Source organism: Sceloporus occidentalis, unplaced genomic scaffold (assembly GCF_023333645.1).
Source record: "Sceloporus occidentalis isolate IW3139 unplaced genomic scaffold, rSceOcc1.0.p SCAF_2, whole genome shotgun sequence".
Lineage (NCBI taxonomy): Eukaryota > Metazoa > Chordata > Lepidosauria > Squamata > Phrynosomatidae > Sceloporus > Sceloporus occidentalis.
Window position 1 is genome coordinate 132036711 of NW_028316982.1, and position 26176 is coordinate 132062886.

The 26176-nt window shown below is 40.7% G+C and overlaps 2 protein-coding genes across 2 annotated transcripts in view; one reads left to right on the forward strand and one right to left on the reverse strand.

Moving 5' to 3' along the window:
• Positions 1–454: 454 nt before the first annotated feature.
• WBP4 (WW domain binding protein 4) lies at positions 455–16194 on the reverse strand. Its single transcript, XM_089511057.1, has 10 exons — positions 16078–16194; positions 13455–13527; positions 10534–10596; positions 10118–10241; positions 9409–9570; positions 9088–9143; positions 6665–6731; positions 5572–5738; positions 3082–3287; positions 455–918 (listed from the first exon to the last, which is right to left on the reverse strand). Coding segments are annotated over exons 1-10 (1128 nt in total). The 5' UTR covers positions 16080–16194; the 3' UTR covers positions 455–710.
• A 75-nt stretch (positions 16195–16269) lies between these two features.
• The window catches only part of ELF1 (E74 like ETS transcription factor 1), an 88669-nt gene continuing 78762 nt past the window's right edge, over positions 16270–26176 (forward strand). The window contains exon 1 of the mRNA XM_089511051.1: positions 16270–16287. The gene's annotated coding sequence lies outside the window, so the exon portion shown is untranslated. The remainder of the gene's footprint in view (positions 16288–26176) is intronic.

Sequence of the window (26176 nt, forward strand, 5' to 3'; positions counted from 1 at the left end):
AGTATAAGCAATATATCATGGATCTAAAATTCTGTCCTTCACAATTACATCATCCCTAAATTTAAATTGTGATCTGCAGGTATCCTATTACTTTCTGTCACAACAAATTTGAGAAAGGTTCAGTACTAGTGGCTGACACCAGATTTCAGAATTTCTAAAATGAATTAAGAGCTAAATGATTACACATTTATTAATTTGATTTTTAAAAAAACAGAAAGGATGACCTTTTATCACCGTCTCTGAATCAAGTCGAGGAGAGACAGTACCACACATCCGACACTACTGTCTTGAAAAGCAGCTGCTATGAAGTTTGATTCCGAACCCCACCCACTTAAGCATTCATTGATGTTTATCCGTTGAGTAGACACAACAAGAGCAGTCAAGTATCTGTAGTCCCATTTCACTTAAGAATTGCCACAACAGAACATATTGATTGTAAGACAAGAAACATGAATTCATATGGCACGGTCTGTAAAAATATTATATTTACATAACTGTATAAATGAAATAAACTTTACAACAAACAAAAATAGAATCACCTAAAAATAAGATACCTAAATGTATATACTAAAGATACTTTTTTAAAAGAACAAGAATCTTTGTTCCTAAACGTTTCATGTCAAGAAAATGTTTAAAATATTTCCTTATTTCACCCCTTTCCTCTTCTACCAAAAAAAAAAAAAAAAAATCTAGACTTTGTAGTTAAATTATTAGTGATCACTCAGTCTCTGTCGTATGTTTCTAGATTTTCCATTTTCAAATTTTCGCTTTTTGAAAACAGGTATCCCCTCTTCTGTGTCACCAAGAGAAGTAACAGTTTTTTCTTTAAATATCAGATTGGCATCTTCTCCCCTTTCCAGACTGGGAGCAGTCAGCGAGTCATGATCCATGTCAGGAAGCTCCAAGTCTATTTTTTCACTGAGTGGAAAAAAAGGAGAAAGATTATTTAAGAACAAGAACCCCCATTATTATAAAATCTTAAAATAAATGTATTAAGCTGACAGTAAGTGTGGTGTAGTCGCTTGAGTGTTGGACTACGACCCTGGAGATCAGGGTTGGATTTCCTGCTTGAGCATAAAACCCCACTTGGTGACCTTGCATAAGTCACACTCTCTTAGCTTCAAAATGGCAATAGAAAACTACCTCTGAAGAAACTTGCCAAGAAAATACTATGATAGGGGTCACCATAAGTCAAATGGTGGGTCTTAGGGTCACCATAAGTAAAAAATGACTTGGAGGCACACAGTAACAAGATGCTGAAATATAAGGACAAAAATGAAAACCTCTATACTGCATAAATACTGCACCTTTACTCACAAACAAGCTGAAATGTAAAATATTGTGAGTAGCAGAATATAAGTCAGTCACATAAAATTGGTAAGCTAGCTCCCTCTTCATCCTCACCAGTCACAGAATGAGAAAGAAGTAGGGCCCACCCCCTGCATAGTGCAGCATTCAACTGGCCAGCAATGTTTGCCTCAGCCATACCTCCTCTACCATCTCCACCTTCATGCTTCTCAGCTGAGAGAAGTGCAGGGGGAACAGTGGGTGCTAAACACAAACATGTGCCTCTGTTGGTGACGGGCACTGCACTCTCTCAATGTGTCTCCCAAAGGGATCAGCAACCAAGTGGCTGGCCAGCCAGCTGGCCTTCCTTCCTCTTGTTCTAGCACGTGAGAGTGTGGAGCCTGCCACCAAGGCAAGTGCATGGCTTCATGCAGCCAGCCCCCCACTGCACTTCTCTCAACTGAGAAGCAGGACCTGGATGAGCCAGCCATGGGAAAGGCAGATGTTATTGGCTACTGGGCAAAATGGGAAATAGCAGCGGCAACAGTGATAGAGCAGCCCTGTCTCCCTCATCCCATGACCAGTGAGGATGGAGAGGGGGACGCAAGCAGCTAGTTAAGCCCCAATGGGAGTGAAAGAGGAAAGGAAGGCAGGCAGGAATGAGCCAGATGGTAATGCTGTGTCCTCCCTTCCCTGACATCTTGCCTGGCCTGGGATTCACTACTATCCAGTTTTGCATATCCCGCAAAGTCTAGGAATGTATCCCCCACAGTTATGGGGGCTATACTATAAGAATTTACTTTCCAAATCAAGAAAGCTACAAGTTGCTCTGATTGGTATGATTAGGACAAGAAGCAAATTGCCTCTGTTGATGCCATTGTTAATAAACGTCTATTTTGAAGTCTAATGAGTTGTTGTTGTAGCTGTTGTGTGTATTCAAGTCGTTTCCAACTTATGATGACCCTAAGGCAGGGGTAGGCAACCTGCGGCCCGGCGAGGCCTTGTGACCAGCCCCAGCCCGGTCCTGCCGCCAATTGCTGCCGGGGCCTTTGGCCTCTCGCACGCAGGGGCAAGGGGGGCAATTGTCTATAGACGCCTCAGAAACATGCATTTATGTTAACATTTTTTTAAAAATCAGCAAAATTTTTTGCGTGTCCTCCACTTTTTTTAAAAAAAGTGTCCACCATTTGAAAATGTTGTCCTACATTTGTTCCGGTTTATTTATTTACTTAAATTTTTTAAAAAAATTATGTATTTATTTATTTTTTGGCTTCGCCCCCCCAGTTGTCTGAGGGACAGCAACCCGGCCCCTGGCTCAAAAAGGTTGCCTACCCCTGCCCTAAGGCAAACATATCACAGGGTTTTCTGATGCTGAGTGTGTGTGACTTGCCAAAGGTCACCCAGTGGATTTCCATGTCAGAGTTCTAAATTAAATCCTAGTCTCCAGAATCTTAGATCAGCACTCAAACCACTGCACCATGCTGGCTCTAATAGCAGTTACATCAAGCTAAATTGAGAATACAATTTCCTCCTAAGCATTTATGAAGCAGTAGCAATCCCTAGGCTTAATGGACAGTAATATTAGTTTTTGCAGACAAAGGCATGAGACCAACATATGTTGGTTTGCCTGCACAGTCACTTCCCTAACAGAGAAGATAAGAATTGAACCAGGGATGTATTAATCAGTAATCTAAGTCAGCTCTCTAAGGTTTTAATCAAATAAAATACAATTAATTCAATTAAAATTCTGGCCAATTCTGGTTAAATATACTTCTATGTATTAGAAGAACTTACTACGGATCTTCCTCTTCTGTAATTTCCTCCCATTCACCATAAGGCTTAGCTATTTCAGATGCTGCAAGGGATGTTTTTGGCAGAGAAGGTGCTGTGTCTTCCTGATCAATGGTTTCCCGTTTCACTTCCTGCCATTCACCATAAGGGCTAATTTTTTTACGTTTGCGAGGCTTCTCCTCTATTTCATCATCACTTTCTGTCTTCCTCTAAATGTGAAATGAACACAACAACACATTAATCAGTATGGCTGGAACAGTAACATTGTTTCCCCTTCCACTAAACAAGAGAGAATCAAGGTATTGGTTATTCCCTGCCATCAAATACAGGTATTTAAAAATGCATGCAGTTAATGGGAAAAAAGGGGTGGGAGGAGGAGATTTGAATTCCACTTTTTTCCGCACCTTGTGACTCAAATTGGTTTATAAAAGTTCAAACAGCTAAAATTCCACAACATACAAAAATTAAAATGTGTAAAGAGTCACAAGCATACCCATTAAAAAAGGAAAACAAAATCTAAAGAATACAGCTTATTATTAAAGGCCCTATTACCATGAGCAATCAATCCTCAAAGGTCTGCCAAAACAAAACAAGCCAAAAAAGTCCCAATCCATCTATGGAAGGACAGAAAGGTGCATCTATCTGGCCTCTCTAGGAAAGACATTCCAGAGCCCTGGAGCAGCTGTTGAGAAGGCTCTCTCCCATGTTTCCACAGGATGTTCCACAAGAGGGTGGTGAGGCAGTGAGAAGGGCCTCCACCCCAAAAATCTCAAACCGCACTGGGAAGGCTTGCAAGGATAATGTAGTCTTTCAGACAACCTGGATCTGTGTTGTACAACATCCATGCATGCATTCTTCTTGCTATGCCTGTAGCGATGCTGCTCTTTCTTTCAAAAAGGAAAGTGGCAGCTGGCATGCTCCCAGCAGGAAGCTTGTGCTCTGGCACTTGGGGTTTGCCACTGCCACACCTCTCCCTTGGCTGATGGAAGTCAAACCCACCATGAAGCATCTGCCAGATTTTAAATCCCTTCTTTTCCAACATTCCTACTATGAAGCCTCCTCTCTCAATTCCCAACTGCACCACAAAGCCTCTGCCACATTTTAAATCCCTTGCTCTCTTCCATCCCATGGCAAATCCTTTCTTCACTCCCTTTCCACCATGAAGTTTAAAACTGGGCAAAGGCTTCATGGTGGACTGATTTCTATTAGCTGAGGGGAAGGGGAGGCGGTGATGGCAACAAAATCACAAATACACAATATAAAAATGACTATAACAATAACAATAACAGTTCCAAACTAGCCGGATGTAATATGTTTCATTTTCATCTGCAGTTGCTCAAATCAGCCGATACCAAACCCGTATATACCAAGGATCCCTCTGTATTCAGCTGTTTGTTTGTTTTTTTACACTCAGTGGTATAACTCTGACAATTTTTTTTACACAGTATTTGTAAGCTATAAAAAGTTAACTGCACAGTACTCTGTGTCTTCATACCTTTGACTTCAGTGGTTGTTAAGTACATTCGGCTTCTACTAAAATGGCCCAAGTAGAAAAGGCCCCCTTGTTACAACAAACCATTTTAAATACAAGAAACCTCTAGAAGTCTACCAGTCTGATTTAATTCAGTTTTAGGCACATCCAAGCCCACTGAAATAAATGAGTTATAACTGTGCATGAGACTGATATGCATCAGGGATGTGCAACCATTTTAACTCCAAGGATCATATATGGTGTTGGGTGAAGGGTAGAGGCTTGTGCACGCTCATACAGGTATCTCTTGCATGCACACCCACTTATACACATGGTTCATAGTGATACCAACAAATACTGCAGCTTCTCTGCCAATATCAGCAGCAATGAAGTTGAGATCTTAATAATACTGGAATCACACATGGGTGTCTACAGGTTAAAGCTTCCCCGTACCAGTTGGACTCCAATTAAAAGTGGTTGTGTTTCCTTGGCTTCAGGGACTGTACAAGAACCAGCTAAACAGAAATCACCAACAATCCACACAGATGGAAACAGGAAAGTCTCTGAAATACTGTTTCACCTACCTGCCTCTCAGAACTAGTTTTTCATCAAATATTGTTCATTTACTTCCTATTTAATTTTTGAGTTTTCACATAGAAGATAATTTCTGAAAACACACCCATTGCCTTCGATTCTACAACAATCTGGTAAAAACGGCATAAACCCTCTATGAAAGAACTAATGAATTTTTTCACAGGCAAGGTAATCAGATAAGGAAATATCTGCAACTTTAAATGGTGGGCGTATAGAGATTAACTAACCCAGCACACAGTTAGCATTAAATGTTAATAAAATTCCCCAACTGTTCTGTCAATAATTTAATATTTCAAGTCACAATAAAGTTTATATTTAAAAAATAATAAAACACTCTGTAAGAGTAATAAGTATGGCTTGATAAAAAAAACAAAGCTTTATAATGAACTACCTTAACAAAAATGAGATGAGAGAAAGATATGACTTACCCGGAAATTTCGTTTTGGTTTTTGTAGTTCACTTTTGTTACCTTCCTTTGTATTATCTGATTTATCTCTTTTTGACTCCATTTCTGAGCTTTCTTCAGAATGATGTTCATTTTCACCACTCTTGTTTGATTGGGACACAAAACCATCAGGCTTTTCCCAGGTTGATACTGGAGAAACAGACAACAGCTCCTATTTCTGTACTGCCTATAAGTTAGCACTACGAAAATCTGAAGCATCAGAGGCATAGTGGACAATTATAACCATAGAACATAGTACTGTATGAAACCAGCAAGATTAAGCAAATACAACAAACATTATCAGCTGGATCAAGATTCTCCTTATTTGACAGAAAGAGTAACTTTTTTGCTACTATAAAAGGTTGTTTGAGATTCTATAGGAGGAACTTTATTAGAAAATGAGTAACAGGCCCTGAAATCAGGACTGAAACAATATCCACCCAACGAAGAAGCAAATCCAATTAAGTCTAGGATGACCTGTTTGTTTGTTTGTAACTACCCCTCTTCAGAGAGATTTTAGTGATTTCCACATAGAATCATAGAGTTGGAAGAGATCATAAGGGCCATCCAGTCCAATTCCCCTGCCATGCAGGAACACACAGTAAAAACACTCCCAACAGATGGCCATCCAGCATTTCTTTAAAGACCTTCAAAGAAGGAGACTTCATCACTTTCCAAGGGAGTGTGTTCCCCTGTTGAACAGCTCTTACTGTCAGGAAGTTCCTCCTAATGTTGAGGTGATATCTCTTTTCCTATAGTTTGCATCCACTGCTCCGGAAATGTCTGTCAGTTTCGGACCTTAATAAATTAAGAGGTGTTTCACACAGAAAACATTCTTCTATATGAAACACCATGCTATACAATCCTAATGACTGGGAAGGCAAATCATAATAACAGGGAAGTCTTGCATCATGCTGTAAGGATATAAATTCCAAAATCTTCAGCCAGTTACAACAGGTGTATGGAAGAAAATATGAATCATGGATGTATACCATTACTTGCAGAGAAACTGTTTTTGTGTAGAAAATTTAGTGAGCAGCAGAAGCAGCCAGGAAAAAAAACCCTTTGTTATTTACCTCCAGTTTCAGTATTATAGTAATAGGTATGACCATCTTCATTTGTTCCTTCTATCCACAGAGCCATCTGACAAAAGAGGAAAGCCAAAATGATCAGTTAATGAAAACCAACCAAAATCTTACTTAGCTTTCATACAGAAACAAAATGAGTTTTCTCACCGATGAAAACATGTGTAATTTTCTCTAACTTATCAGAAATGTATAAACTGATTGATTTTTTTAATAAGACAATTAATTTTCATCAGTTACAGGGTCTTAAGAGAGAGGGGCATAGAGGAAAATTGCCTTGGGCCTCACATATAGAAGTGGCCATATCAATATTGTCCCAATTTTGGCAAAGAGGCAGCATACAAAGTCAACAACAGAGGTGCTGAAGTCAATGGTGGCGCAGGGACAAGGAGCCTTGGTGGCGCTGTGGTTAAATGCCTGTACTGCAGCCATTCGCTCAAAACCACAAGGTTGCGGGTTCAAGACCAGCAAAAGGGCCCAAGCTCAACTCAGGCTTGCATCCTTCCGAGGAGGGAGCTAAAATGAGTACCCAGACTGTTGGGGGCAAATTAGCTTACTTGCTAATTAGTTTACCTGCTGTTCACCGCTATGATCTTTGGAATAGCGGTATATAAATAAAAAAACAAAACAAAACAAAATGAATGGGGATGAGAAACTGGATGTCCTGAATCACACACTAACTGCTAGACTACACTGACCCTAGGCAAGGCACCTTAAATGAACATTCTGCCTCAAGCTTCACACTTACATAAAAGGGGGGGGGGTGAGCTCCACTGGTAAAAGCACTTGATTTATGAACTTCCAGCATGAAGGTCACAGCATGGAGTCTTGTGTGTAAAGATACCTCATCACACATGTCTGGCACATGTTTGTGCGGCTTAGAGTCTGCTCTCATTTTCCCAGCCTTATTATACCTCAGAAATCTTTTTTAAAAATTATTTACATTCAAAAAAGATCTGTTACATACAATAATGTTCCAGTATAACAAAAGCAGGACATTTTTTTAAAAATTAAAAAAAAAATAGTCGTAAGTTTCTATGAAAGCTAAACAAATGCCCAAATATAAGTCCATTCGTAATTTTTGTCTTTACTTCATTCATTCAAAATGTTGAAAGTGTTAGCTCTGGATCACAGGTGGAGAAAAATTATCTTTCCAGTAACAAAGTATCAGTCTTTTAGCAGTCAAAACTCCACTTCCCTTGACCATTTGTTAATCAAAAAACCAACCAACCAAACCCAAACCAAACCCAAAAAAAATTAAATATTTCAAAAGAACATACATGTTCCTGAATATCAAGGAACTTTCCAAGCCAAATTTACTCCAGTGATTACTTCCTTCCAAAAGACAGCTACTATGGGACAACTCCAAAATATGAATTAAGACAGCATTAGCAGTATTGCATCTCTAACAATTTTTTGATTTAGAAAGAGCTTTCTTGAATAAACATTCTTGCGATCAATGTACCTGAAAGAACAATTTCTGCTCTTCAAGACGTAGTTCAAGATCTATAGCCATACTAGTGATTGTAAATAGAAGGCCATTGATTAATCCAAATTGGAAACTCAAATTCTCTCTTCCATTCTTTCAGTAAACCTCATATCCCACATTTATAGATAACAGAAATGTATATATACAAATTGTTGGTTTGGATATTTGGTTGTACTCAGTTAATGTCTCTAATATTAAGGGAACCTCAGATGCACTTATGACTGCATGGCCAAATCTGGATTGTAACCAAAGTTTCAGTTGCAGATGTTGTGTTTTAGCATAAGTAGTTTAAACTGCTCTTGCAAAACAGATAAAGGCAAAAACTCATCATCAATACCAAGAATCTGATTTAAGGTAACAATCCCATTACTGACCCACACCTTCCATAAAAATTGTTCTTTACCAGTTTTCAAATCTGGATTCAACCGTAGGCATATGGGTGAAATTGCAGTTGATGAAACCATTATTTGCCACCCAATTTTAACTACTAAACTTCTTGGAAAAATGTAGCTTTAAAATAAATAAATTAAATGAGAACCAAGTATTGACTACCGGAAATGAAGACTCCAAGGCTGACCATGGTGGATTACTTACTTTAAGTGGGTATGTCCAAAAATAAATATGACCAATGGTATGTAAGAAGATCTGGAAGGCCAACCCCTCCCCCTCTCTAGATATAACATTTATTTGTGTTTACCTTATCCCCCATTCACCTTTAAGTTGACCTATCTCTCTAAATCTTGTTCAGTATCTTTTATCAGCGTCACGGTGCCCCCACCCTTTTGTAATTTTGATTACAAATGAATAAGCTAAGAGTCCTAAGGGCTTCTGTGTGGGGGTGTTCTGTAGAAAAAGAGGGGGTAGGTATACTATGCCAGAAACAAAAATGTAAGGCATAAGCAGGATTTCTTAGACATTGTGTTACCGTTTGGGACTCCTGAGTGCTGTCCTGAAATCCTTCTGGTTTCTCCCACTGTGATGCTTAAAAATAAAAGAGGGGGGAAAAAAATCAATTTGCAACTCTTTACACTCTGAAAAAATACTCTGATATATGAATGGCATATGTATATGTGGGGAGGTATATAATGATAGATGACATTAGAGCAGAATTCAGGGAAAAATGTGTCCATAATTTACTTTATTCAGGATACTTCCAGTTTGGGCTACATATATATATACTAGAATGGGAATTGAGCTTTTTCCAGACATCTAAATATTTGAATTTACATTCTTAGCTCAGGTTTACCTCCTGATATTGTGTTGTAATAATATACATAGCCTTCCGCAGAAAAGCCTCGCACCCATTCATTTGTTTCTGATGAAATTTCTGTTGTCTCTTTTTTTCTCTTTGCTTTCTTTTCTTTTTTCTCTTCCTGCTTTTTGGGTGTTGAACTCTGACCTGCAGGTTCTGAAACATGAAGGATGTTTTTTTTAAAAAAATTCTGACAAGTTGATTCTCACATAGGCTGGGAGTAATCAGTTTTATCCCAAACCATTAGGTCCTAAATCTAATTTCTAGTCTAATTGAAGCAGGGCTCTTTAGAAGAAAATCAGTGTAATTAACTGCAGACTTACCATTTAGCCATTAATTTAAATGGTTTTAGTTGGGACTAGGAAATGGATTTAAACCTTGGATGACTCCATGTTGGGGAAGACTAATCTAATACATCTTTATTGAAAGAATGGCTACTAGTACTGCACCCTTCAAAAGAGACACAATAGACCAAATGCATCTGTAACATTGCTGCTGATTGGCATTTTTCCTTGGCAGTTGCTAGAAGTACTTGATGTTACAAGTGTGTGGAGTTATGCAATTACCATGCATTTTATGAGTAGTCTTGTCTTCGAGTGCTCTTGCATTGCTACTCAGTGAGAAGATAATGCTTGCTCCCTTGCACTGGAATAAGTGGGAGCTTGCCTTGATAATTAATCTCTGGGGCTGTTGCAGAGCCTACCTGCCTTAGCACCAAGTCTTTTTAAATCCTCCTGATATGCCTTCATTGCAGCTTCCTCCATGGCTGCAAATTCCTTGGACATTTTTTCCTCTTCTTTTGCTTTCTCCAAACTTTTCTTTTTAATCTACAATTGAAAAAGTAGTAAGTGCCATAATGTTGGAACTTAAAAATCCCAATATTCTTCTAGCAGAGCTTTTGGAACTTCCCACCCCCTCCTTCACCCCTGTATCTATTTCTGCCGCCCCCCCCCCCCCAACATGGTTCTGGAGGGTTTCCAAGCTCTCCAGAGCTGGTCTTCAGTCTGCAATGGGAAGAGGAGTCCCCTTTTACACTGGATTCCATTGTTTTACCAGCAGAAGTCCAGTGCTGGATCCTGAACAATAAGTTTAGGATAAACAAGGCCCCATTTGAATTACCTCACTAATTTTCTTAGCCACATTTTCTTTATGATTTTTTCCTCTTTCATGGAAGTCAATGCTCTTAAAAAAAAAAGAAAGCAAGAGATAAAGGGAGGAATTAAAACACACAGAAACATGAAATGGAATTACATTCTTTTCAAATGAACATAAATATTAATGAAATTTGATTAAGGATAAGCACTTCTACCAGAAACCCACAGTTCAACAGGAAAGGTTTTAACATTTAAAGTATTGTATTGCTTGAGGATATCTATGTGACTGAAGAACACATCTAAGAAAAAAGCAGGGCTGGGGATTAGTGGTAATTTGGGGGTTATTCCTTGTCCAACTCCAGAGAAAGATATTTTTTCTTAATGTAACTCCTACTCTTACTCCTGTAAAAACCTCTTACTCCTTTACTCCTTATTCCTGGTATGCTGAGGAACTTTTACACTGGCACTGCAATTTTATGCATGCCTATTCAGGAGTAAGCTTCAGTGAGGTGAACAGGGCTTACTCTTCTTGCATGTGTAGGACAAGTGTAAGACACATTATTCCAATGTGTTTAAGTACAGTTTTTAATTTGCTTCTCTCACACACATATAAAAATAATATTATGCTTTTTTTAATTATTTATTAAATTGCTTTCTTTTGTTTCTATCTTTTGGTAATTTGTCTCACACCTAAAAATATCTTAAGTTGAATAAGACCACTACAACCAATACACATTCCAGAAGAAATTAATGAATACAGTATTAACACAGCAGGATGGTGTCTAGGAAATACTCAAGTTCAGGATGCAAATTCTAATATAAGAATCATAAACACAAGCTTGGATATAACCCACAAAGAAGTGTAGGCAAGGAAATATGTAGAGAAATAGGATAACAGTGCTTTCTGGATTGACTGATACTGGTGAAAGTGATTTATTATCAAGGGGTTCTTAGGTTCCTCCTCCTTCAGATTACCAATGAGAACAAAAAGCATAGCAAATTTCCCCTTATCACTTGCCAAATGATACTGCTATTGGTACTATACATCTGCATATGTACTACATTAACTTAAAACAATAATATTTATTTAATATTCTACCTTTCTTCTGGCACAGGATTCAAGGCAAGGAATTCAAACTCATTTAATATGAAGTACAACTAAAAATTATTAAAAGAGAGTTTAAAAGACAAACCAAAATTCTATTTAATAAGCACAAGTTAGAAACAGTATGTAGAGAGATCTTGTACCACCTCTGAGACTAACTGAAAGAAAGAAAGTGGCAGCATGAGCTTTCATAGACTTCAGTCTACTTCCTCAGACTGAAGTCTATGGCCTATTACAGACTGCCAAAATAAAGCTGCTTCGGGTCTCTTTGGAGGTATGCTGTTTAAATGATGCATGCATTCTATGAATCCGGAAGCTGCACCAAAGCTGCACTCCAGTGCTTAGGAATGGAGAGTGGCTTTGGCACGACCTCCGGACTCTTAGGACCCATGCATCATTTAAATAGCATACCTCCAAAGAGCCCCGAAGCAGCTATATTCTGGCAGTCTGTAACAGGCCTATGAAAACCCATGCTGCCAATTTCTTTCTTTCAGTTAGTCGCAAAGGTGCTACAAGATTTCTCTATGTACTGATTCTACAGACTAACACTGCTATATTTTTTAAGCTAAAAACAGTTTAAGAATACATTTAAAATGTAATTAAAATAGTTTTAAAACAACATGAGTTCATGAGTTTCAGATGTTGGGAAGGAAAGCCACAAATATTCCATAATAGGACAATATTTTATGCCAAAAGCAAACCAGATTTTATACCAACAATAAGACATGCATTAGTTTACTTTGCCTGTTATACTCTGGTTTTATCAGCCAAGGGATTTGCAGTACACACTGAAACATTGCTTCCTGGCTGCTAAAAATCTTGTTCAATTCCATTTTGATATCCACATTTTGACCAGCCATTGTCCATGTGCTTTCAGATTTATCTATCACAACCACAAAGAATAGAAACTTGTTTTTCCTTTTAAAAATCTGATGAAAACTTGAGATTGTCAGGATCACTTGCTGCACTCTCTTTAGAGTAAGTTATGAGAGACCTCAAAGCCACCTTATCATCATATGCCCTGCTCAGGTCTTACAGGCTCAGGACTCTGGCTTCTTTCTTTGAATAAGCATTACATTAAGCTATTTTGGGGTGAATAAAGTCAAATGTGGTAGGCAGACCTCATTTTTCCCTTGGCATTTATATCTGAGAATACCAACATTGCACAGGCAACATTCCCGTACAACAGCTCAATGCAGATGTGACTGGGCTAATGCAGTCATGCAGCTGTTCCCAGTCAGGACCAAGGAATACTCCAGAGAGAAATGCTATAATACACAGGAATGCTATTTTCTTGCTCCCTTGTCTCCATCTCTGCCACTTCACTCTCCACATGTGGAGCATCAAGATTCTGAACACAAGAGCTTTAGCAATTCACAGAGACTCTCCATGCGATTGGGAAGCATAAAAAACCAGGGTGCCCAACTGCATGGAGAGCCTCTGTGTTCTGGGGAAGTCCTCCTTCTTAGACTCAGTACTCTCAATGTGAGGAGAGTGACAAACTGAAGATGGAGGGCATAACATGTTTCCCTCCACATGTGTTGACTCAACACATTTCTCAAAGAAGTGAATAGGGCTCTGGATTTTGCTAAAACTTTACTGGGACGGTACTGGCAAGCCAGGTGAGGAGGATGTCAGTGCAGTACAATGGAGCACAAGAGTGTAGAAATTTGTTCCCCTGTCTCCAGCCTGACATCAACTGAAGAAGGGAAGGCATGAACAGTCCTCAATATACTTATTTCCAAGGCTGCATTAACTTACTGGTGAAAGTCAACCTAAAGCTATATATATATCAAATCACTGTACTTCAGATTCACTTAAGAGTATGGTAGATATCATACAGGCTTGTTGTCTGCTATCCAGCACTTGCAGTAATCACAGAATTTCTTGGGCTGAGATTTCCAATAATCGGCCCTAAAAACAAATGAAAGAAATAAGAAAGAGCAAGTTAGTATGTTTGGAAATGAAATGCAATTCTTTAAGAGCCACCAATTTACACAGCCTTGACATAGAGTACCTTAAATTCAATGCAAAGGTTTCCTTCCCTAAAGTAGATACAGCAGTAAGATTATTCCTTTGCTTTGTGCAATGAAGTTGTGATTTAGGATCTCAAAGTATGCCACAAAGCACAAAAAAACCAACAACTTTAAATTCCATTAGCATGACAAAAAGCTACTGCCTTTGAGATCCAGTTAGTCTTGAATCCTTTGTGGATTTTTGTCTTTGCTTTTTGTCTTGCTAACAGACTTTGAAGTTTATCTCCTGGACTGCATCTCCCATTACCCACATGGTGAGAAGGAAGAGGGGCCTGCCTACATGGATACCCCTCAATTCCATCTGAACTGAGGACAACAATCCAAATAAGTAAATAATACTTAACATCTTGTCAAAATCCAGGTCCATGGCTAACATTGGCCCGATCTAGATGGGCCTTTGCGGCGTCACGTACTAGGGGTCAGCCGAGGGCGCACCGCCCATATTGGCCTCACCCATCACACATGACAGGGGGGTGTCAAAATGGCGCGACAGATGCTTAGCGTCCGCACATCCTGGCGTCATAAGGACACCACGTAAAAACCCCCAATGTGTATGCTCGAGCCCCATTGAAAATAATGGGGTTCGCGCATGGTGCGGCAGCATGGCGGCGCATGTGCGCCATGGGCGCATGCCCCAGTAGTCTTAATGGGACTCACCGCCCTGCCCACCCCCCGTGCTCCCTTGCAGCTTTCAGCGTATGCATATTATTATTACTACTACTATTAAATAACATGTGCAAGAGTTGTTCTGTGGAATTTGGGATGACATTGTACTATTATTAATAACCATCACTATTAACAATTATTAGTACTACTGGTATCACCACCATCATCATTATTAGTAGTATTATTACTGTTAGCACTAGTGGTATTATTATTATTATTTATTAAATAATGTCTGCAGGAGTTGTTCTGGGGAATTTGGGGTGACATTGTACTATTATTAATAACCATCACTATTAACAATAATTATTAGTACTACTGGTATCACCACCATCATTATTATTATTAGTATTATTACTGTTAGCACTAGTGGTATTATTATTATTATTATTTATTAAATAATGTCTGCAGGAGTTGTTCTGGGGAATTTGGGGTGACATTGTACTATTATTAATAAGCATTAACACTCAACACTATTAATAATAATCATTATTACTTATTTATTTACGGTATTTATACCCTGCCCTTCAGCCCTAAAGGCTCTCAGAGCGGTTTACAATTATTACTATTTGTAATTAGATGGTTCTCTGCCCTCAGGCTTACAATGTAAAAAAATTATTAGCACTAGTGGTTTCCTTTTTATTAGTACTAGTACTATTATTAGTACTTATGGTATTATTATCATTACTATTATTATTAAGTACCGCATGCAGGAGTTGTGTGGAATTTGGGAGGGTATTAATAACGATAATTAGTACTACTGGCATCCTTATTAGTAGTATTAGTATTAGTACTAGTATTATTATTACTGTTAGTACTAGTGGTTACTACTATTAAATAACATGTGTAGGAGTTGTTCTGTGAAATTTGGGATAACACTGTACTATTATTAATAACCATCACTATTAACAATCCTCATTAGTACTAGCAGTATCCTTATTAGTACTAATAGTATTACTAGTGTTAGTACTAGCAATAACCATATTAGTACTATTAGGTGTCCTACTGTTAGTACTACCATTATCCTTATTAGTACTACTACTACTATTACTGTTAACACTAGTGGTGTCTTTATTATTACTGTTTGCGCTAGTGGTATCCTTATTAGTACTACTACTAGTACTACTACTACTGCTAGCACTAGCGGTATCCTTGTTAGTACTACTAGCAGTACTGCTTTTACTGCTAGTGCTATTCTTATTGGTACTACTACTAGTACTGCTAATACTAGCGCTATTCTTATTAGTACTACTACTAGTACTGCTATTAATGCTAGTGCTGTTTTTAGTAGTACTACTGGTAGTACTACTATTACGGCTAGCGCTAGTGGTATCCTTATTAGTACAATTACTACTGTGAGTACTACTGGTATCCTTATTATTATTATTACTACTACTACTACAGTTAGTACTAGTGGTAGGTATCCTTCTTATCCTTATTAGTGCGAAACAAGGGGTGAGAGGGGAAAGGAGGGCACTAGGGCGCCAGGGGTCCTCTGCAGCCGAGGAGGGCAACAACCACAACCACAAGGCTGAGCAAAATGGAGGCGTGAGCTGTAAACACTCAGCCTGAAGGTGGCAGACCCATGGTCCTCAGCGCTGCTCCAAAGAGGGAGCCCCTGTGGAGCCCCTCCTGGGGCGGCAGGAGGAGGGCAAGTCCCAGGAAGAGGAGGAGTGCGAGAGTTCCTGCAAGGCAGGAGGGGTCCCTCGGGGTCCCTTCCCACTCCAGGGTCCCGTGCTCCTAGGAGCCCTTCGGAGGAGCTTACATCTCTCCGGCGCGTGAGGCAGGCTGGCCTTGCTGCTTGGGCGCCTCTGGAGGAGGAAGGACTAGGAGGGAGACGACTACGGGTGCCGGCGAGGGCCAAGCTTCCCCTCGCGCGGACGCTCCCTGACGTCGCCTTTCGCGTCCGCCTCCTCCCTCCTTTAGGAGAGGCGCTGGAGTGGAGCGTCTGAACCGACCAGAAGTAGAGGCAGCGGTGAGTCCTCCTTTGAAACGCCCCCAAAAGGCCAAAAGTTCCGCGGCTCTGGGTTCGAATCCTGTAATCCTATGTAAAAAGGAAGGGAGGAATAGGAAAGAAAAAGGCGGGGGGGATGATGAGTTGGTTTCGGTTTCTAGGAAGGGATCCTCCTTGGGAACCCCAAATTGTCCCCCTTTCCATGGCTGTCACCCTCCTCTCTCTCGGTGTCCTCCATTTTGTGACCTGTTTATATTTCTGGGATGCGTCCAGACTGGAGGAATAACCCGGTTTAGTACCGCTTTAACTCTTATCTGACTCAGGGCTATGGAATTCTGGGAGTTGGAGTTTGTTGTGGGCCCGCCCACAACAAACTCCAACTCCCAGAATTCCATAGCAGAGAGTGAGACAAAGAGTTAAAGCGATACTAAACCGGGTTATTCCTCCAGTCTGGACGCATCCCAGGAGTGTTTCCAGGTCTTTGCCTGTCCTCCATTTTGTGCATCCTGGTCCTCCTCCTCCTTTGCTCTGAGGAGTAACTTTTGAGGCCCTCTCCTTTGGGAAGGTTCCCTAACGGTTCCACACTGCAGAAATAACCCACTTCGACACCGCTTTTAAAACAGCCCCCAGAGGATCTCTGGGGTTTCCTGACAACGACTCTGGTTTCCAAAGCACCAAAGCAAAGGCCGAGTGAGTGACTCATGTGGACCAACCCTGGCTGCATCCACACTGGAGAAACAACCCAGTTTGAGACCGCTTTAACTGCCGTGGCTCCATGCTGTGGAATTATGGGAACTGTGGCTTGTTAGGGCACTGGAGGTCTCTGAGAGAAAAGGCTAAATCTCTCACAAAACAGCAAAGTTGTATTTATTTAACAGCCAAGTTAAATATATATTTAACAGCCGAGTTGTACTGGTGAATATTGATCATCTTTGAGTGTGTTTGTGCTTGGGTTTCATTGGTCCCCTTCTACTACTACCTTTCAATTGATTGTAAGACTAATGCGATCAGCGATAAGTCTTACGGCTTCTTCTCCACATGCCTCAAGACGCACAGCATTTTATGTATCATGGGCTAACTTGCGCATTGAAAGATTGGTTGTAAGTGCGTGCGTTAGACAGATAACAGCCACAACAAGCGACAGTTCCCAGGATTCCATACCATTGAGTCATGGCAGTAAAAGTGGTGTCAAACTAGACTCTTTCTATAGTGCAGACGCAGCCTATGTCTCCCACCTTTCAGCCTTTGGTCTTCTACTTGGAGAGGAGTATGGTATTAAATAAACAAAGAGTAGTTCTGGTGTTACGAAAGAGTCAGAAAAACTTCTTGCCTGCTGTTCAGACCTGGTTTTTTAAAATCATGCCAAGGATCAATGGATTTCCTGCCTTCGTAAATGAGAAATGTCTCTTCGTTTTCTGCTCCCAGCAATCCCAGGGGCAGATCCTAGTGCGAATTGCTACGAACCTAATTTGAGCATTTCCAGTCTTCCATTTTGGGACTGTAATGGCACAGACACCATGACTTCATCTTCCCCAGCTTTCCCTCACCCCACCTACTTTTTCTAACACCGTGCCTGCAAATTAAACCAACTAGCCCATATATGAGTACTACTCCGGTCACATTGTGTTCTTTTATCCATTTTAAAATGATTTTTGTGGAAGGAAGAGAATTGAAAAATGGTGGCTCCCTCCTCTTTCTTGATACTTGATGGCATTTTATAAGTTTGTTGTTGTTAACCACCCCCAAGTCGATTTCAACCCATAGCGACCCTGTGGATGAGACATCTCCAAGACCTTCTGTCCTTCACTGCTCTGCTCAGGTCCTGCAAACTCATACCCATGTCCTCCTTAATAGAGTCCATCCATTTAGCATGTGGCCTTCCTCTCTTTCTCCTTCCCTCCACCTTTCCTAGCATTATTGTTTTTTCCAGTGAGTCGTGCCTCCTCCTGATGTGGCCGAAGAACGACAGCCTCAGTTTTGCCATCTTGGCTTCCAGGGAGATTTCTGGCTTGATCTGCTCTAGGACCCATTTGTTTGGCTTTTTTGGCTGTCCACAACATCCTCAGGACTCTTCTCCAGCACCGTATCTCAAATGAATTTATTTTCTTCCTATCTTCTTCCTTAGCTGTCCAGTGTCTAGCTCCCACATCTGCACATGGTAATAGGGAATGCAATGGCTTGGATGATTCTAACTTTTGTGCTCAGTTGTATATCTTTGCATTTTAGAATCTAAGCTGCCCTCCCCATTCTTAGTCTTCTTCTGATTGCAGCCCCCATTCCTGTCAATGTTTGATACCAGGTATAAAAACTGTTTCGCTATTTCTATTTCCTCATTGTCTAGGTTGAATTTGTTTAGATTCTCCGTCGTCATTATTTTTGTTTTCTTTATGTTCAACATTAAACCTGCCTTTGCACTTTATTCCTTAATCTTCCTTAGTAGTTGTTCCAGGTCTGTGAGGTTTTCTCCTAGTATTATGGTGTCATCTGCGTATCTGAGATTGTTGATATTCCTTCTATTTTCACTCCTCTTCTGTGTCCAAGCCCGTTTTCCTCACAATATGTTCTGCATATAAGTTAAACAGGTAGGGTGATAAGATGTGGCCTTGTCTGATCCCTTTGCCAATTGGGAACCATTCTGTTTCTCTATGTTCTGTTCTGACAGTAGCCTCTTTTCCTGAGTACAGATTTCTCATCATGACTATCAGATATGGTGGCACTTCCATGGCTTTAAGAGCGTTCCATAGCATTTCATGATCTATTCAATCAAATACTTTGCTGTAGTCTATAAAGCACATGTTGATTTTCTTTTGGAATTCCCTAGTGTGCTCCATTGGCTCTCATATGTTTGCAATGTGATGCCTAGTGCCTTTGCCTTTCCTGAACACCACTTGGACACGTATTGTTGGAGTCTGTGGGGTCAAAAAGACTGACAGCTTGGATCTGCCAGAGGCCGCTCCAGCCCTGCTTGATCCCTGATCGGCGTGGGACCGTGGCGACTGGATGCCATGGTCCTGAGACTGGCCGCTGCCGTGACTGCTGGCAAGGAGTGGTTTTCCCCCATTCCTTTTGGAGCTGGTGTTGGGTCGTGTTAGCCAGCCTTGGCACAGGTTCTGGCCAATCTGGGAGCACGCATCATCTGTACACACCCCTGGATCAATCTGAAGCTGGCAATTTTTGCCCATATGTTTTGGGCCTGTGTTGCAGAATTTTGTGTGAGATAAGTGCTATGGTTTTATAGTTGCTGCAATTTTTTGTGTCTCCTTTTTTGTGGTTTTGTTTTATAAATTACCCTGGCCTAGGATTATCTTTTATAATTGGTGCTGTATATATTTCCTATATAAAAGTCCCCTTTGTTGTCCTAGTGTCACATGTGGATAGAGGTTTCTTCACTTTGCTGGCCAACTACTTTCCGCACCATATTTTCAAATGAGTTGTTATCTGGTTACTAGTCAGTTGTAAACTAGTACAGAGAGCCCACTAGTCCATTAATAAATTTGTATGCAGTCTTCTATATTGAAAGGCAAGTCATAATGTGAGAGAAGGCTGCTGAACTCTTTCTGTGATCTGTTGCTTTAACCACATTTTCCTTCTTCCTCTCAATATAAGTGAAATAAACACAAAAATGACTGAGGGGAGGAAAGAAAAGTTGAGCACAGGGTTGAGGAAACATTCAAGGCTGTTGTGCTTCAGTCAGCCTGGTCAATGAATAATGAAAAAGGTAGTTCATCTATATTTGGAAAGCCATAGATTCCCCACTCACAGTTTAGCGCCTCTGTTGGACAGTTCATAGAATCATAGGGTTGGAAGAGACCGCAAGGGCCATCCAGTCCAACCCCCTGCCATGTAGGAACTCGCAGTCAAAGCACTCCCGACAGATGGCCATCCAGCCTCTGTTTATAGATCTCAAAAGAAGGAGACTCCACCACTCTCCGCGGGAGTGTGTCCCACTGTCGAACAGCTCTTATTGTCAATAAGTTCCTCCTAATGTTAAGGTGGAATCTCTTTTCCTGTAGCTTGCATCCACTGTTCCATGTCCTATTCTGTGCAGCAGCAGAAAACAAGATTGCCCCAGCCTCAATATAACATCCTTTCAAATGTTTAAACAAGGCTATCATATCACCTCTTAACCTTCTCTTATCCAGGCTAAACATCCCCAGCTCCCATAAGGCATGGTTTCCAGACCTTTTGCCACTTTGGCTACCCTCCTTTGGCCACACTCCAGCCCAGAACTGGAGACAGTATTCCAGGTGAGGCCTGACCAAAGCAGAATAGACTGGCACTATTACTTCCTTTGATCTAGAGTCTAGACACTACGTCTATTAATGCAGCCTAGAATTGTTTTGGCCTTTTTAACTGCTGCATCACACTGTTGATTCAAGTTCAACTTGTAGTCTACTTCGCTGTCAACCAATGTGCCACATTCTAGGACGCATGCATCATTGAAACACCATATCTCCACTGTGACTCGAAGCAGCTTTATTTTAGCTGTCTGTAACAGGCCTATGTTAGCCCATTAGTCCATCTAGCTCATTGATTTGCAAACTCTGGTTCTCCAGGTGTTTTGGATTTCACTTCCAGATGCCTCAGCCATTTTGGCCAGTGGTCTGGAATTATAGCAGCTGAAGCCCAAAACACAAGGAAGGCGAGAGTTTGGGAACCAATGAGAGCTCATTATTATCTATACTGATTGGCTGGTAGTTGCTCTCTAGTATTTTCTCTTCAGGTAGGCGCTCTTCTTCATCCTTACTTGGAAATGGCAGGAATTGAACTAGGGACTTTATAGGGACACGGCTTAGGTCCAGATTATTTGAGAGACCGTATCTCCCCATATGAACCACCGAGAGCCCTAAGATCCTCAGGAGAAGGCTTTCTCTCGGTCCCACCACCATCCCAGGCTCTCCCAGTGAGGACATGCAAGAGAGCCTTCTCAGTGGCTGCTCCCACCCTCTGGAACTCCCTTCCACTGGAGATTAGGCTAGTCACCTCACTCCTGGCCATTCACAGGCAGGCAAAGACATTTTTATTTAAACGGGCCTTTTAAGATCTGGCAGGGTTGGTTTTATTAGGGGATGAGAAGATTGGTTTTAGGTTATTAATTTTAACTTTGTATGTTTTAAATTTTATATTTATAATTTTTAGTATTTTATGATTTTAATTGCACAATTTTAATTGTTGTGTTTTATATATGTTGTTAGCCACCTTGAGTCCCACTTTGGGAGAAAGGCGGGATAAAAATAAAATACCGTATTTTCTGGCATATAAAACGACTGGGCGTATAGGACGACCCCCAACTTTTCCAGTTAAAATATAGAGTTTGGGATATACTTGTCGTATAAGACTACCCCTCTTCCAACGCACACCAAATATATTTTTTTTAAAAATCAGATTTTATTTCAATATGATAATTTTAATTCAAATGCTTATGACATGCAGGTACTTAGCAGGAAAACTTGTTGTATACAAAGCCTACTTGGATTGGTCAGCTCTTCCTACCTGCCCAGCCCTCCTTATCTCCAAGACTATCAGAGTGGTAGTGCAAACACGGCTCTTTTTGCCATACCCCGGGCGTCCTGGACACCAGCAGATTGCTCCGCCCTTCACTTACACCTTCCCGGTGAGGCGCCCCCTCACCTTGTCATTGGGACCGTGTTAAGTCACTTCTTTCCACAAATCCTGGTGAATGGATTTTCTTCTACTGTACTTGTGCAGTGCCACCCTTGCTGCTTTCATATGGTCGCTGCATACAGCGGAGCTCCCCCCACCATATGCGGCGACCGCAGATTCTCCAGTCCAGCGCAGAAATTTCAGCACCCTCCTTGTAAGACGACACCTGGAGTATAAGACGACTTGAACAGGTGTGAAGCTTGAGGGTGCTGTAGGAGTGCACATTAGGAGGGCATAGAAAGAGCAAAGGGACATAGCAGTTCCTGATTATAAAGGGGGAAGCTATGAAGGATGAGGGCATCAAATATGAACACGGACCTATTTCTCATTGAGGCAGTCAACCTGGCTAGGAGCTGTTATTTCAGATTGCTGGTGGGGATGACAAAACTGAATGTTCATAGAAATTTAAAATGATCTGTCCACAGAAGTATTGTATCTCTCTTCCAAGCTAGTTGTCTATGGAGAAGTGAACTATCAGTAGCTTGAGACCTGTACAGAGATGTGAAAGTCTGGAAAACAATTGGAAAAATTGGGGGAAGGGGAGAACTTTTTCTCTCAATCCTTTTGGAATACCTTCTTTTTGGGAAAATTGGGAGGAAATGAAAAAAAAAACTGGAATTTGGAATACTTTTTTAAAGAATGATGGAAAATATGTGACTGACAAACTGTTTTTTTATTTACTCCCCCAAAATTATTTCTAAAAAAGTATATAAAGGAAGACTTTATGTGAAGAATGTACATTATCTTGTCATTGCTATTCCTAGTTTGAGTATCATTTTCTCAGTTCTTTTTATAGGAATTAATGCTTTATATTTACTCAACACCACGGAAGACTAGAGGAGACAAAATAATTTTCTTTGTTTTACTAATATTGATGGTTTCTTCTGGTTTCCCATCCTTGCCAGTCATGGGACAAGGAGGATGGGGGGGGGGGGCACCTCACTGCTTGCCTCCACCGCCAGCCTGCGCTTCATGCAGCAGCCAGCAAGGCAGCAGCATTCAAGTAGCACCCACCTTGCTGCTGCCTCCACCACTGCCTCTGGGGAGCATGGCTTTTTGCAGCCAGGCTCTTTCTTTCAGCTGAGAAGCAGGAACTGGAGGTGGCAGTGGTGAGCTAGGTGTGGCAGAGGTAAATGCTGCTGTCCAGCTGGCTGCTGTGTAAAGTAGGTAGCAGCTGTGGCAGCAAGAGGGCAGTTCCTATGGGTCCTCCTCATCCCATGATGGGTGAGCATGGAGAGAGGCATGTGGGGAGAAGGGAGGGAGGGAGGAGGAGCTGGTTGGTACGGCTGCTTCCCTTGCCTTGTATGAGGAAGAGGTGTAGAAGGACTGTGGCAGCCACCAGCACCCACAAATCATGGTAACCATGGGTACTGATCCTGCAGATATGGCGATAATACTGTATTCTAAATATCTAAGGATAAGTTCACATGAGATGAGTAAATAGCTTACCTTGAAACAAGGACACATGTGTCTGTCTTTGCCATTAAAAGAAACACTGAACCTTCCCAGTTGCTCAAAGCCAGGGGTGGCAAAAGTCAGCCATTTTCACATGTTCCTGAATTGCAACTCACATGACCCCCCAAGCAGTCCAAAACATCTGGAGGCTAGCATTTTCCTTACACCTGTTCTAGCCTCTCTGTTTTTGACTCATATCTGATATCAGAATCAGGAATGGAGGAAAAGTTTGTGGGGGAGTGAAAAAATGAGGGGAGTGGTTTCAGTCCCCTGTCTTTTACTATTAAAATGTGACACATCAGTTCACCCTGCTGTTCTTTCAATTTATAAATGGATGAACATGCAAATAATGGTCTTTTCACATGAAGGTTAGTCCTGAAAACACAAGCAGTATATTTGGTGAATGAATGGTTGCCACCCAGTGGATAAAAATGCATACTATACGTGATGTATTTATATTCAAACATTTAATATATTTGTAGTTCCTTTTTATTTTATGAGTAAATGTGGTTTGCATTAATTATACATAGTTAATTACATATGTAATTAACATGTAAGTCATTATGCATTGTCTAATGTGATATGGGCCACTAATTAAAATTATTTGCTGTGTTTCAGGCCTCTTTGTAGTAAATAAGCAGGAAATTACATGCCAGGATTCTGAAACCTAGAAAGCTACCCTTTCTGAGAACTGAAACGATCATAAACTTTGTAGCTGTCATAGATTTGTTTTATGCATCTTACAATAGGCTCATTTTTATTCTAACTCCTCTTTGGTGACTGAACCTGAATCTAAAAACATAGCAAAACAATATCAATTAAATGCTATAAATGCTGATAGAGTTGCATTACAGTTTTGCCTGAATTAGGGAAGGACTTTAAGTATGATAGATTTAATTTGTTTCCCAGTATTGTCAATATACACATTTAAAAATGTGAATGGGTGATGGGCATTCAATGAAGGATTTGGTTTTTATCAGTATACTTAATAATACTGTACTCTGTGTTTGTGGAATGGTCTTTAGATCATTAGGAAAGGAATTCCCAAAATGGTTTGGGTGGGGGTTTGGGGATGTTTTTTAAGGAAAACTATGGAAAGGCAGCAGGATGTGAATGGAAAAGGTTTGCTTTGGCATTAGATCAATTGCGCAGTTGGCTTATGTGTGAAATAAGGTGCTCAGGCTAATTGTGAATAATGAGTTAAAGGTTGCATGTAACATGGTAGGTTGCATTTGGGAATGAAAGTACTCTTGAGGTTTAGATAGTTCTGGAATTATTACATTTAGAGAACCTCATATTTGGCAAACGGGGTGCAGAATGCCCTGTCAAAAATTCTGAACTGTAAGTGTATATCTGTGAAACCTGCAATGGGTCCTCTTGTTGTAACAGTCACTTCAATAAATAGTTAATTTTTTTCTCTTTAAAACAATTATTTTTTGTTTGTTTGTTTACAGCTATCAAAATTGAGAGACACATTGCTGGAGCTAGAAATCAAGTGAAACAAGCCATTCACATGTCGGTGTTTCAGATTTCTTGAAGCAGAAGTAACAGATACAGCTTGGGCTGCATCTGCACTGCTGAAATACAGTGGAGTCTCTTTAACCACAGACTTGCCATCTGCAGATTTCAGCATCCACAGATGGCAAGCCCCCCATTGTCTCCAATGGCAGCACGGCCGCACTGACATTAGGGACAGCCCTCATTGTTGCTAATGGTGATGTGGCCAAGTGCACATGCTGCCATTGGGGCAGGGAGACATGAGATCCTTGGATTTTGGTGTTTGCAGGGGGCCAGAAAGGATCCCCCCGCAGATACCAAGGTCTACTGTAATGCCATTTGACACCACTTTAACTGCCATGGCTCCATGCTATGGAATTTTGAGAATTGTACGTTTGTGAGATACTTAGCCTTCTCTGTCAGGGAGCTCTGATGCCAACTACAAATTCCAGGATTCCATAGGCTAGGGCCATGACAGTTAAAGTGTCAAAATGCATTATTTCTGCAGTGCAGATGAGGCCTTGGAGCAATAATCAGGATTGGTGATTAGCAAAACAGAGACTGACTCTGAAAATAAATTGATCACAAAAAATTGTTGTGTCACTGCAAGTGGCATATTATGGCATGCGCTTTGATAGGCAACCACTTTAACAGTAAAGTACTTCTACTCCTTAACTATTAAGCCATTGTCAATAAAGGTGTGTTGAGAATCTGTTAATGTATGGACCATGGAACTCGTGATTGTGTTCATAACTCTTTCTCTTTGATACTACTGGACTCTCCAGTATACATGCATTTTTTAAGACAGAGTTGAGCAATTGTTTTGGGTCATTTTTTTAAATCTCTGGGACCCTCAAGGGCCACAGAGACTCAACAATTGAAACTGGATTATATACACGTTTGTGGTGTTTCTGAGAAGATAAATAAATTGCTGCTGCTACTATCACCTCCATAACTGTTTATATTTTGCCTTTTTTCCCCCTAAGCAGCTTGGTATAGAATACAGGATTCCCTCTTGTCCATTTTATCCCTGCAACATCATTGACAAGCAGGCTAGGCTCTGAAATTGTGGTTGTGACTCAAAGCCAGTCAGCTTCATGTCTGAGTGGTTCTCTCTACTCTTCGATTAGTATGCTAACCACTATACCACAGTAGCTCATCTGCAGCATTGTTTTATGTATTCTGTGGAATAATAGAATCCAATTCATACATTCAACTGGGGGAAGCACTGAAACAGCTTTGTGCACAAGCTCTCACCTCTGTGCCAGGCATGCCATGATCCAAGCCTTCTAAG

Bases quoted from the DNA above. Each gene is read 5' to 3' on its own strand.
- WBP4 (XM_089511057.1), bottom strand. The intron at 5,739-6,664 runs GTAAATAACAAA...CTGTTTCTCCAG, and splicing joins CTATAATACTGAAACTGGAG to TATCAACCTGGGAAAAGCCT. The intron at 3,288-5,571 runs GTAAGTCATATC...TTTCACATTTAG, and splicing joins AACCAAAACGAAATTTCCGG to AGGAAGACAGAAAGTGATGA.